The sequence below is a fragment of the Micropterus salmoides genome, unplaced genomic scaffold (genome assembly GCF_014851395.1).
Source record: "Micropterus salmoides isolate LMB-PRFRI ecotype aquatic unplaced genomic scaffold, ASM1485139v1 Ms_hic_scaffold_15, whole genome shotgun sequence".
In the NCBI taxonomy this organism is placed as follows: Eukaryota; Metazoa; Chordata; class Actinopteri; order Centrarchiformes; family Centrarchidae; genus Micropterus; species Micropterus salmoides.
The window spans coordinates 20,392,595-20,405,877 of NW_024040596.1; the positions used below are offsets into that span (position 1 = coordinate 20,392,595).

Genomic DNA, 13,283 nt, shown 5'->3' on the forward strand with positions numbered 1-13,283 from the left:
ACAGTGTAGGTCACTGTGTCCGTTTATTAAAGTCTGTCTGTTGTTTTCCACCTACTAGAAAGGCAGTTAGCGCAAACGTTAGCTAACATCTCCTCTTCAGACTGTGGTCTGGAAGCTGAGCAGGATGTTATTTGGTTGCTGTAAAGTTGGTTTGTTGTCATTCATCCACATATCGCGTAACGTTACACAAACGAACGAAATGCTGTTTCTCAAGGCCCATGGTCCTCAATACAAGATTACAATAATCAACTTTGAAGACAAACATATTACTAAGGTGGAGTGTATGTGGTTTGGCTGGAGCATTGTAAAGTGCGTAACGTTAGTTCTATTCGTTTTACAATCGCATCTTATCCTCATACTCGGAATGAGAAATTCCCACCCTTGAGGTGATGCATCGTGATGCATCCTGAATTGAATCGAATCGTGAGACCAGTGAAGATGCACGCCCCTAGTAATAAGCCTGTAACGTTACGTGATAAACAATAAACCTGTAACCTGCCTGATATTAATAATTAACATGGTTTTACTCTTGGATTAACATTAGCTAGCAGACTGTGGCAGCAAAACGTGGATGATTACATTACCTGACAATTTTTAAAGTCATGGCAAAGCCAGCATGTGAACAACTGTGGCTCATCTTTTTAAAATATTCCAAGAACGCAAATCTAATCAAGATAACCTCCCTTAGTTACAAAGCTAGTAACAAGCTAACATAAGCTAGCTGATGCTGAGCTATTTTGTTTGCTAAGTGTTCAGGTGACACACCTTTCCCTGTGCTATTTTAGGTGCCTGATAAAGTGTGATGTGGTTGATCCAGCATCCTTTATTTTGATACCGCAGGCATTGAATTTAGCAATTCTTTTCTTTGGGCCTTGTGTGAAGTTATTATAGCCAATTATGAGAAATGCCACAACGGCTGCAGGTATTCTAGTCATGGTGTTGTTGGACTACACTGGACCACAGTAGAATCTCTCACTTGTTGACCCTCTGCTGTCTTGTGGGAGCTGTTTGTCATTCAGTGACATGCAGTGACAGTGGGACACACTAATGAGCCAAGTCAGGGGAAGAGCATAATAAGGTCATAAAACCAAGCTGGGATGAAAAGTTAATTTTGTTTATTTACCAACTTTGCACTAGGTCTTATTTCAAAAAGCAGACCTTTGGTATTTCCATCAGGACTATGGAGTATCAAAAAACAGACATGACTTTTTCCATTCTCTGCTGTTGAGAGGTGTTCGTAAGCTTGTTAATCAACACCTGTGCTAGCATTGGTTAGCCAAGGACGGTAAGGTGGCTGTGAACATGATCACATTTCTTGCAAAATCTAAAACCATACATTCTTAATTTAAGGCATTCTCCGTTGTTTTGGGGTAGGGTAGGTGATTGATTAGCATTATCCGAAAAATTCTGAATGCATATGTTTGCCAATAAAATAGCTACTGCTATCAATATGTGTGAATCTAAATCAGGCAAATTACAGAATCTTACACATGTAGGTAGGCTATTTGTTGTTTTAAATGTAGTTTTGTGGTAGGTGTTTTTTCCTGTGGTTCTGAATGAAATGATTGGTGGCTTGTCTACCTTTATGCCACAGATTATTTTCATTTTTGTATCAGAGCATTTAATTTATTGATTATTGCCAGGCAATAAAGACAATTTCAACTACGGCTGGGCAATAAAACAATAATGATAATTATTGCAATATAATTTTCCTCAGTAACAATATAATAAAAGTTCACTAAATATTTGGTTTAATTAATTTGAATCACAAATGAATTAGCACTTAATTTTTCTATTAAAATATTTATTTTGTTGAGGAAAAGGGATTGAAAAAGAATTTAGTAATCATATTTGTTGAAAAAGATTTTGTCACAATAGTAGAATGTTCTACCTCAGATTTGTGAAGTGATCTACTCTTTGGCATCAAGTGTTTGTCAGATTCTGAGCGTAAAGTAACGTTTATTTATTTTTGCTCCTGAGTGAAAATTTAAGAAACCAGATGGTTAAATCTGGTTTCTTAAATTTTCACTCAGGAGCAAAAATCTGCCTTTAAACATGAAAGAAATGATGATTTGACATTTATCGTGATAATTATCTATATTGAATAATATGAAATGTTTTTATCGTGATAACATTTTTGGCCATATCGCCCAGCTGTAATTTCAACAAATATAAAAAAAATGCTTGTGTATGTTGACTAATTAATTAAATATAAATGAATGACAAAATTGTTTTCCACCGGATGTGTCTACACCATTTTATTTTGCATTTTTTTGTGTGCATTTCCTGTTCTGATAGTGGAACTGCTCTGAGAGGGGAGTGACCTGCAGGCAGACTGTGTTGACAATGTGAGAGAATTGACTTCCCTGAAAACTTTTTTGAATAAGTTTTCAGGGAATAATTGAAATATAATTCATCTCCCTCTGACATTGTATTATGATGACATTCTAAAGATACACAACATAGATCTTCCATGGGAAAAATCATATATTATTTCATGCAAACAAAAGTGTACTAAAGGATTATGATACAAGCTTCTTGCCCCGTGTTAAGGTGACACAAGATCCTTTGTCTTGCTTTGTTGTGTGCTGTTGAGCTCGGACATTAACTTTGTTAAACTATGGTGCCCAGTTTGTCCTCAGGCAGATGGAAACGAACTGGGAGGACATCATAGCTGTAGTGATTTGCAGCTACAAACACGTGACAACAGTAAGCCATTACAACCAATCCTTGGAGAGCTTTTGCCACACAAAGACAGATGTGTTTACTAATGCAACAGTATTTATTCGGGTACCTTGAACTTAAAAAGTGTGTAATCTTGGATTGCGTCTGCTCTGACAGGGGGAATTATCTTCCATGCAGGCACCTGTCTTTGTCTGTTTCCATCCTTATCTTGAATTAAAACACTAATAACCTATGTGTCTCTGAAAGAAGTCTAATAAGGCCTAATTGTGTATATGTTGGGTCCTCAATGTTTCTCAGTGGTTTATTTTAATGTTGCCAATAAGTGCAGTATAACCATGTGCCAGCTACTGTTTGATCAGATGTTATTGGGGCCTTTTTGTGGGGAGGTTTGACATTACATGAGCTATGCACTGAGAGTGCTCAGGACTACCAGCTCAGTGGGGACAATCCTCATGTTTGTTTTCTCCTAAGCTCTAAAGCTGCTGGTGTTCATGTAGATAGGCTTTGGATCACAACCACTGTCACTGATATTGTTTGATAAAACCAGGCAATGATGGGTAAAGGTTAGATGTTTAAACTAGCTTAAAGAACGGTTGGAGTGGGACGATATGGTGGAATAGATTTCCAGTGCAAAACACATGGCTTTCATCTATTCCCTAACAGCTTTCTGCCTGTCTGTGCCTGTATCTGCCCAAGGAATGAGCACCTTTACTGGCTCTGTATTGGGTTGACTACAAATAATTAATCAGACAAGATGGCGTCATCTTACTCATGCATAATCCAGCAGTTCCTTTAAATGTGAAGACGGTGCAGTCATTTTTTCCTCTCTGACCATATGGACACAGGCCTGATTGTGTGGCAGATCAGACAGTGCAGCTGTGATTCTCAGCCACCAAGGCCTCTGAATTACCTTGACCTTGTAGTGTCAACACTGCTTTTTCCAAGGCAGAAGTGCTTATTTCCACACAAAGGTAGCCAGTTTGATACCATCTACATTTTTTCCCACACTTGTTAACCTGAAACATGTTAATCATAATTTATCTTGTGCCTATTTTATGTTGCATGTTAAATGTGCTGTTATCTCAAAAGATTATCTGAAAGTCTTCAAGGACTCCAGAAAAATGAGCCAGCCAACAGTTACAAAATCAGTTATGCAGGTCAGAGTTTTTTTGTGCGAGTGTAGAGATGACTGAGTATGTATGACCAACCACCTACCGCCTCCACCACCTGCCCTCTTCCTCATCTCAATACAGCTCTCTGTCACCAGCCACCCAAAGCTCAACCCTTGGGAAGGCAGGCACTTGGAAAATGGGACTTTAAAATAGCTCATGTAACCACAGCAGCAATATGGCAGACATTATTTGATCTCTGTGTCTCAAACATAAACTGGCATGCTGGGATAGACTTTGTCAGGATGTTTTATTTTTACTAAAAATCATTCCTTTCCTGTTTGTCTGCCCTCCCGCTTTTATGCTAGTGTTCGGGTCACATCTCTGAAGTAAGACTGATGTATTTTGTTACATAACTTCCCCACCTTGTCTACATAATAAATATATTTGCTCAACATCAGATATGATAGCAGATGTGTGCAGTGTGTGAAGCCACTGTTTGTTTTAGCTCTCATTGTTGTCTTAAACACTGTATTTGGCTGACCTTGGCTGTGGCCCTGGTTCTTGACACTCTCCCTTTTTAGAGAGCTGGAACTCAGAGGCTGTCAGTCCTGTTGTGTCTGCCAAAATGATTGTAATCTCAATTGTAAAAGTGTCTTAAGACTGAGGGATGGATTGGCTTCGGATTCCCAGGTGTTGCTTAAGAGTGTGCTTTGAAAGACTTACATTTTCTGTCTTAGTGTGTTTATTTGGCCTTCCCGGATCCAAGTTACTGAAGCCGATTTCCTGCTTTCATGGCACTAGCCATTTCTGCAGGTGCCTAACACAATGGAGCAGAAACAGGCTCTGTGACCTTCAAGTCTCTGATTTCTTCCAGCCCTCTGTTTTGTCTTCTGTCCCACAGAGTATGGGCGTTTTCCTGGCTCCTTGCCTGCTTCTGTTACCAATGTAGTGTTTGTGCTGTCTGTTGAGCCTTAGTTAGTTCAAATCTGGTGTGCTGTTTTATTAGCCTTGAGTTATTTAAAGTCATGACATGAAGTCAGGTCAGGTTATTTGTTAATCAAACCAAGTTCTTGGTTGAACTGCAACTGTCAGCTAAACACAATCTTACTTGTTTGGTGTTGATTGCTGTTTGTGCATTTGTGAGTCTACATTTGTGTCCAGAACACCTGATGTTGTATGCAACCTGCATGTGGTAGGTGCTAGAAGTTGTCTTTATTTTGGGCTTTTTATTTTAAGTATTGTTATAGAATAATCTGGGTTGTACACAGTGTCTTTGTCTGTAGTGTATATACAGGTTATGAGCCATGAGGTTTCTGCCTCTTAATGCCTCTGTAGTTATCTGTTGGGCTTCTGTAAATTCATCACAGAGTCGGTCTGACCTGCTCTTTAGTGTGTAACTGTTGTTGTGATTTGATGTTGAATTTTGAACACCTGTGTTGATATGCTGTGAGGTGTAGAAGTTGTTTTATTTTGGCTTTTTATTTTAATATTATAGAAACTGGGAACTAATCACACAGTGTCTTTTGAGGTAATAAGGTTATTGAAATGTGTATTATTGCAATTGTCTCTGTCTCAGTTGTGTTGAGTTGATGTTATTTTCATTTTAAGTTGTAGGAGGAGCTGCAGAGAAAACCTGCTCTGGTGATTTTCTTTTTTTTTTTCAAGTTCTCTTTTGGAATGGTTTTCCTCCTTAATGTCTTCCTTTCATCTAGTCCCTTCATTCCACTCTCCTTTCTTACAGGTCCCTGAGGTGATTAGCAGCATTCGCCAGGTTTCTAAATCAGCCCTAAAGGAAGACACCAAGCCCAAACAGGAAACTGACGAGGCCTTCTACAACTCCCAGAAGTTTGAAGTGCTTTATTGTGGCAAGGTAGAAATGCACTCTTCAAACATGAAGTGTTGTCATTTGATAAGATAATAGAATGAATGCAGCTGAATTTAAATAAATTTCCAGGTGACAGTTGTACACAAAAAGGCTCCATCCACCCTTGTTGATGACTGCATTGATAAGTTTCGTCAGCATGAAGTTGAACGCAAGCGCCTGCGACTGCTCAACGGTCAGCGAGGGTCCGCAGAGAGTGCCTCTGTGGAGTTCCTCATGGGGGGAGACCCACTCTCCTCTGCTCTGAATGAGAGTATAGAAAAACCAGAAGGCCCTGGAGTGGAGGACATGACTGGAAGTGGAGGTAAGGGCCTCATGCAGAAGGTAAACACTGAATCTGCCAGTCTCTTTAGTCACACACAATCACACAGTTGACCGCTCGCTAAGTCCACCTCAAACTTTCTGTTCTTGCACAACACGTGCAGTTTAGAATGGCGGCAGATTTACTACTTACTACTTCTTCGTAAATTTGACAACAGTGAGTCTTCCATTTTATACAGAGGAACACAAAAGCGGGCATGTAATTTCTAGCTGGCGAAGTTATATAAAAATTCGCCCCCCCGCACAGCTGTCATGAATGGTTTCATTTTTCAGCACCAGAGGTTGCTGCTTGGTATTGTGCAAGTCTTAGAGACAGTGAGCTGTGACTGTCACCTAAGCATATGTGGCCAGCGATGTCCTTCCAGAAGAATCAGGTAAAAGGAGTCTTAGATATGTAACTTACTTGATGTCGACATATTTGATATCATGCTACAAGACTGAGGCTAAACCTACATATCCCATGCAAAAAGTCAGCATCCTCACCAGTTGGTTATTCATGTAGAAGATGTAATGCTAAATAAAGAAACAGCATTGTTCAGGGATTATGAGGTATATATTATAATTTGTGGTATTATTATTGTACTATTGTTAGTATATATTATAATTTCATATAATTGTTTTTAGTATTGTATTTTGTAAATGTAAAACTAGTTGCCCTCAGGAAAAATGAGCTTTTAGCTATATCTGGTCCAATACATTTATTGTGTGTTGACCCTGCTAAATAAATAATAAATACATTTAAAAAAAGATAATATATGGTTAAAATCGATAATACGATGCAACTACACCAATAAGAATAGTGGCTAAAAGTGTCTGGTATGTTAGTCAAAATAAATAGCGGTGTGTATCTATTTAGGTAAAGGCCTGCGTGGAGCGTTCCCAGAGTGCATCCTGGAGGATTCTGGATTTGAGGAGCCTCACGTGTTCCGTACACGCTGCAGCAGCCTGGCAGCGAGTCTGCAGAGGAAGCCGGGGGAAGGCATCGTCATGGGCCCCACACGCCGCAGACACTCCAGCGCACCAAACCATGTTCAACCGTCTGATGCAGACAAGAACCGCACCATGCTCTTCCAGGTAGAAGAAATTTGATAAAGAAAAGTGCTGCCAATTTCCATAAAAAAGTAAATATGTGCTGTACTTTTGCTGATGTCTTGGTTTCAGAATAAGCTCAGAAGCTCAGAGGTTCCGTTTCTTATCTCTGTTTCCAGATGGCCAGTCCACTGGTAGAAAACAGGACAGAGGAGCTTTATCATAACGGCACTGTTCTCATTTAAACCTGTGGCTTAGTATGCACTCAAGTGCCTGACCAGGACCAAGGGATCTATTATATTTGAATTACAGTAATTTGCAGTGAACGGAAAGGAACGCTGTGTGATTTGGATTTACTCCAAGTTGTAGTGGATGTTAGGTTTATGGACAGAGCTCTAAATAAATTGCCTTTGTCAATGAGATGGATGGATGTTTTTGTTACTCACTACCGCCAGGTCATAATTTGTCTTGAAGAACTTGATTCCATCTGTCACACCAGAAACCCAAATGCTTGCTTGCTTCACTCCGTTTGTCATTGTTTGCCACCCTCTCTGCATTTAGTCCAGACTCTGAACCCTTTTGCTACTGCAAATCATTTTTATGTGCATAGGGCTGGCAGTTATGATGTTCAGACTGGCTTGGCCCTATGTTACTGCTTCAGTTAAAGAGGTTGTAACTCCTGAGTAGAATTTGTGACTGCAGCGATAGTCCTGTGTCAATGTAAGGCCGCTACTTTACAAAAAGCATGCCGGCTGCAGAGCCAGCCAGCTGCCATTCCTCAAACAGCATGCCCATTTCCTCATGAAGCTAATTTTAAAAACTAGAGCACATCGCTCAATATGATACTCCACACAGCAGTCAATTATGGGAAAAATCGTTGGTACAGACTTGTTGACCTTGATTTTGAGAGTGCGTGAGTGTGTCTGTTTGTCATTGAATGGGTCTCAGAATAGTCACAGATCTTGCACTTTACACTGAGATTATCTTTGCCTCAAGCTATATCCATGCTCTGAAAACATTAAGACAATATTATTCTTTCGTGTAAGTACTTTTTTATAAATCTGTACGTGTTCTTGCATGAATCTGTCTGACTACAGTATACTTTTGTGTTTTACAGGTTGGGCGTTTTGAAGTAAACCTCATAAGTCCTGACAGTAAAACCGTGGTGCTGGAGAAGAACTTCAAAGATATCTCATCCTGCTGTCAGGTTGGTTTATTTTTACTTGCTGTATTTACACTAAAAGCCTCTCTCTTCTGTCTCTGCCACAGTCCCAGCCATAGAATGAGCTCAGACTAATTTTACGCATGTCTTTTCCAGACATCGAATGCATTAATGCTCGTCTGTACAGTACAGCAGGCCTTAATTTGATTCAAAATCACATCTTCATCAGTGATGCAGTAATATGTTCTTTTTTGTACTTCCTGATGCAGTCCAATTTCTTTAAAAAGGCAAGATAATACACGGTCTAGTACAAGCAAAGTGGTTTTTACTAATTAAGAGCCATTATGGTGTCAGTGACATGTAGTTGCAGTGTTATCTTTTGTATTGCTGGACTGGATACAAAGATGGAAAAGTCTTCCATTGCTGTGATTTATTCTAGTTTCTTTGTCTTGACTGTGATGCAGGGTATCAAGCAATCCGACCATTTTGGATTCATCTGTCGGGACCAATCAGAGTCTGGTCCCAATCAGTATGTGTGCTACGTTTTCCAGTGTGCCACTGAGTCCTTGGTGAGACACACAATACATGTACATTCATCACTTTAGCTGTTGCTGTTAAGGCAATACTTTTATTTTAATCCCTACAAGCCTGTCTGTGTTGTCTGTCTGTGTGTACGTGTGCGTTGTACATGCTTGTCTTGTGCCCATGACTGTTTGTGTCAGGTTGATGAGGTGATGCTGACCCTTAAGCAGGCCTTCACTACAGCAGCAACCTTACAGAGCAACAAGACCGAGATCCAGCTATGTGAAGCCTGCCCCATGCATGACCTGCACAAGCTTTGCGAGCGAATTGAAGGTGAGCCAGGAAGCTCAGTCACACATCCGTCTCTCTGGCTTGACCCATGAAAATATTGATGCATGGTCTGTTTCTCAGAGGTAAAGCAACATAAAAGAGCCTTCTTATTTCCTCTTCTGTTTCCAGGTCTCTACCCACCCAGAGCAAAGCTAGCCATCCAAAAATATCTCTCCCAGCTGACTGATAATGAGCAGGCTGAGATTTTTGAGCGAGTTCAGGTAAGGTTTGGCTCCGCTTAGAGAAAGCACACTTTATGATCTGCAAGAATACATGACATATAAACAGTTTTGGGACTGATATCTAGAAACACTTGATTTTTACAGCTGCATCTGCTTCAAAGCAGTGTTTTTTGAGTGTTTGTGTATCCATATCTGCAGAGATTGAAGCCCGGGTCAGACCAAGAGGAGAATGAGCTGGTGATTCTTCATCTGAGACAGCTCTGTGAAACCAAACAAAAGTCCCACCTCCACATCGGCGAGGCCCCTCAGGTAAACACTTGTAGACCCTGTAAATGATGGAAACAATCGTTTAAAAATAATAACTGCATAAGTTGTATTCAAATATCACAAGAGCAGAGATGAACCCATTTCTAGATTTATTTCTGAGCTTTTAGTTCAACTTTACTAAAGAACTCAAGAAACAACTAGGGTTTAGTGTGAGTGGCTAAAAAGTTCCCAGGTGCCTTTTAACATCCTTGAAATTTGAGAAAAGTTCATTCAGACCGTGAAGGTTTCTGAAAAGTAATGAATTTTATGCGGAATAGCACAGAATTTAATGTGTCTCAGCCCTCTGGACGCTTCTATATACAAAGACTTATTATCCTAAAGGTTTCTTTTGAATTTTTGTGTTGATATATCAGCAGTCCTTGAATTTTGAGTCCTTGAATTCCAAAAAGTCACCCTAGGTTTTTTTTTTATTGGTGATGTTTTATTGGCCAGTTTTCTGGGAGTGACTGTCAGGTTGCATAGAATGTTTTAGAACTGTAGTTCTTTGTGATGGCTGATATTCATGCAAAAAGCTCAGTATTTTTAGCTCTTTGCTGCTGATAAAATGTAAAGTTCATCACTTCCCAATGTTCCTGGAGAAGACTAAAGCTGGTTATCAATTGAATCAGTGTTACATTCCATACAGTGCTGAGGGAACACTGAAGTATGAAAGGGTTGGAGATTATTACTAAAGTTTATCTATCATGAGGGATTGTATGTTAAATATTATCAGTCAAATGGCAGAACCCCAACAGCAGACCCAATGTTTTTCTGGGCCATGTGGTTTGCTACTGTATGCTTGTATACTGAAAGCTCAGTGAAAGTCACATTTTTATTAATTAATCTCTGTGGTGACTTTTTTTGTGTCCATTGTTGACAGAATGCAGCAAATTGCCCATCATCAGGAGATGCCACAGCCACCAGTAGTCGCTTCAAACTTGATATTCTCAAGAATAAAGCACGCACCTCCCTCACCAGCTCTCTGGAGAACATCCTTGCAAGGGTGGGTCTGAGAAGAGAGGGATTTCTTTAGAACGTTTTTTTTCTGCCCCCTGTTGTTATTTTATCTACCACTTTGTTTATCCCTGTCTCTGTCTCTTATTTCTCCAAACCAGACAGAATATAGCCAGTGTGCTGTGTACCTGTATGTGTCTCTCTGCTCTCTCTTTGTATCAGTTGCTGTTTCTGTGTCATTGTCATCCAGGGGATTTGGATTGACCCATATCTGCCTGTGAGACAGCAGAATAATTCCTTACTAGAGAGATCAAGGAAGAGAGAGTCCTCTGTCGCCATCTGTTATTGTCCTTAATATTTCTTTAGATTTTCAGATACATTGCTAGTTGATTTTTATTTTTTTTTACTACCTCCTTGTCAATACCAACCGCACGTTTTGTCTTCTCCTTCTGAAAAAGGGTTGTGTAAACATGTTTTTATTTACCGGTTTGTTTTTTCAGAACTTATTTTATATTGTATCATCACCTCTGTCACCAGGGTGCCAGCCGGATGCGGGGCCGTTTGGGAAGCATGGGGAGCATTAGCAGTTTTGAAAAGGTAAGTCCTTGAAGGGGGATGAGAACTGACCCTTCGCTAAGCCACGTCCCTAACACGCGGCTGGCCAATCACAACACACTCGCACAACGGACTCCCTCTAACTGAGGTCCAACACTTTCGTGGCTGCGCTCCATTGACTAAAGGTGTGTTCACACTGAAAGTGAATTTAATATTCGCCTCGCTTTACTTGCGCGAGTTTGACCGCTGGACATTTTGAGTGGTCACACACAACGTGTTTTAAGCGAATAAACACAGCCCCCAGACTACAGCTATATGAACTCAAAGTAAACCCTTTGCTGTGATTAAAAAAAAAAAGCTCAATTAATAAAAGCACTCTGAGCTCCTCCCGCGGGTAAACGGCATAATTGTCAGAGCATAATCCAGACCGACTACGGGTGTTTATTTGTCCGAAAGCTGCAGCGCTGCTCCCTGTACACTTCCCTGTTCTTTAGCAGCTCTCCGCCGGCCAGAGGATTGTCATTACACCGCTCGCCCGGTCCTCTCCAAACAACGCTCCTAAGCCGCAGATGAAGTTTGAACAATATCACCGCTGATAGGCTTTCGCAACATCACGTCAAGCAAATTTCTCACTGAAATTGAAAAATTTGCTCGCGCGAACCAGCAATTTTCGCAACAAACGCCTCTTTCGCGTCTTTGCACTGACTTTGTATGTAATCAAGCCGCCCAAAACGCTGGATTCGCTTTCAGTGTCAACACACCTTAATGTAAAAGGAGTTGTCAAACACTGTTCCTGTGGCACTTGTAATAATTACAGTCGCTACAAAGAGAGGTTGAAAGGAGAAGTACGATTTATTCCCTTTCCAAAACCTAAAACAAATCCAGAAAAATGTAGGCTGTGGATTGTTCCTAATGTAATGTTGATTAGCTAACGCTAGCTAACTTACTACTGAATGTAACGTTATAAAGCTCTACTGTTCTGCTTTTGAATGGTTGTAATAGTGAACAGAGACCTACCCAGCTGTACAGGAGCAGTGTTGATCCTTAATATCGTTGTCCTCTTTCTATAGTAGTAGTAGTCAGGTGATATGGTGGTTCACTTTTATTCTGTGATCAGTAGGCTTTAGCTTCTATCATTTTTTTTCCACGTCAGTTTGAGTCTGTTTGACAGCCTGAATACAACCTTCAAATGCACAATGCAACTGCAAAACTGTTTGCTTCTTTTTGAGATTGTTTTTTCCAAAAATTAGACAATATTTCTCCGGGGAGTGCAGTAATAGACTGTGGCAGCACCGTGCTAAAAGTCCGTCAGGTCTGACAGTTTTTTCGGACTTAGCAACAGTAACTACGGGGGGTGTGGCTTATCAAAGGGTCAATCCCCAGATCTTCCTTTAAGGGACTTTGGGAATTCTCACTTTTTTACCAGTTGGCTTTTAAAAGCACGTTATAGTCCAGCTCTGTCCTCAGAAAAGGACAAGTGTGATAAGCATGCGTTCACTTTCATCACCGTCAGTAATTAGAGGCATCTAACAGTTTTCTTCTCACATGGAGACATGGTTCTGCACTGCATTATTCGCCCACAGTTTTATGCTGAAGCTGTGTTGGCCAGAAGACAGAGCATTACAGCAGGGAGTGTGTTTATAGAGCTATCAGAGAACCATTTGGAGTTGTTGGCTCCCCTGTGTCACTGCTGTGCAGAATGTGGAGTGAGTGTGTGATGTAGTCCATCTAACTCCCCATCAATCATGATAGAGTTAAAAGAGTTACTCCACCGATTTAGCAGCAAACACCTATAAGATTGTCGGACTGATGATGGACAATATAAAAGAAAAGGGATAAAAATCAATGCAGCAGGATCTGAGATGTTTTCTTTTTATTCCACACAAGCTTCTTCTTTGCCAAAACCTGGCACCTACATTTTGCTAGTAGCGGCTAATGTAGCTGAAAGTGTCAAGCAGAGATGAGGAGAGGGTTACAAAGGTCTGGTAAGCTCATTTCTTTCTAACCCAGATTTTTGCCTTTTCAAACTTGTAGTTCTCTGTTCCAACCCATGCTGACTCAAGTGACATCACTTAAGGCAATATATCAGATTTTACGCTGCTACCTCTGGAGCCACAAAAGGCTTTATGCAACCTTTTTCACATTTGCGGTAGTACTCCCCAAGACCTGTAAATAGACTTTGATGTGTAAAATTGATGGAGTTCCCCTTTAAGGATGTATTTCTCATTGTATTAAACATACAG

At 40.4% G+C, this 13,283-nt stretch overlaps 1 protein-coding gene across 6 annotated transcripts in view; it reads left to right on the top strand.

The window, feature by feature from the left end:
- The window catches only part of tbc1d4 (TBC1 domain family, member 4), a 34,265-nt gene that overhangs the window by 5,443 nt on the left and 15,539 nt on the right, over positions 1-13,283 (top strand). For all 6 annotated transcript variants that reach the window (XM_038720952.1, XM_038720953.1, XM_038720951.1 and 3 more), the window contains exons 2-11: positions 5,539-5,667; positions 5,752-5,983; positions 6,857-7,074; positions 8,147-8,236; positions 8,656-8,760; positions 8,914-9,046; positions 9,173-9,264; positions 9,424-9,534; positions 10,412-10,534; positions 11,023-11,082. In XM_038720952.1, coding sequence (XP_038576880.1) covers positions 5,539-5,667; positions 5,752-5,983; positions 6,857-7,074; positions 8,147-8,236; positions 8,656-8,760; positions 8,914-9,046; positions 9,173-9,264; positions 9,424-9,534; positions 10,412-10,534; positions 11,023-11,082 — 1,293 coding nt within the window. The remainder of the gene's footprint in view (positions 1-5,538; positions 5,668-5,751; positions 5,984-6,856; positions 7,075-8,146; positions 8,237-8,655; positions 8,761-8,913; positions 9,047-9,172; positions 9,265-9,423; positions 9,535-10,411; positions 10,535-11,022; positions 11,083-13,283) is intronic.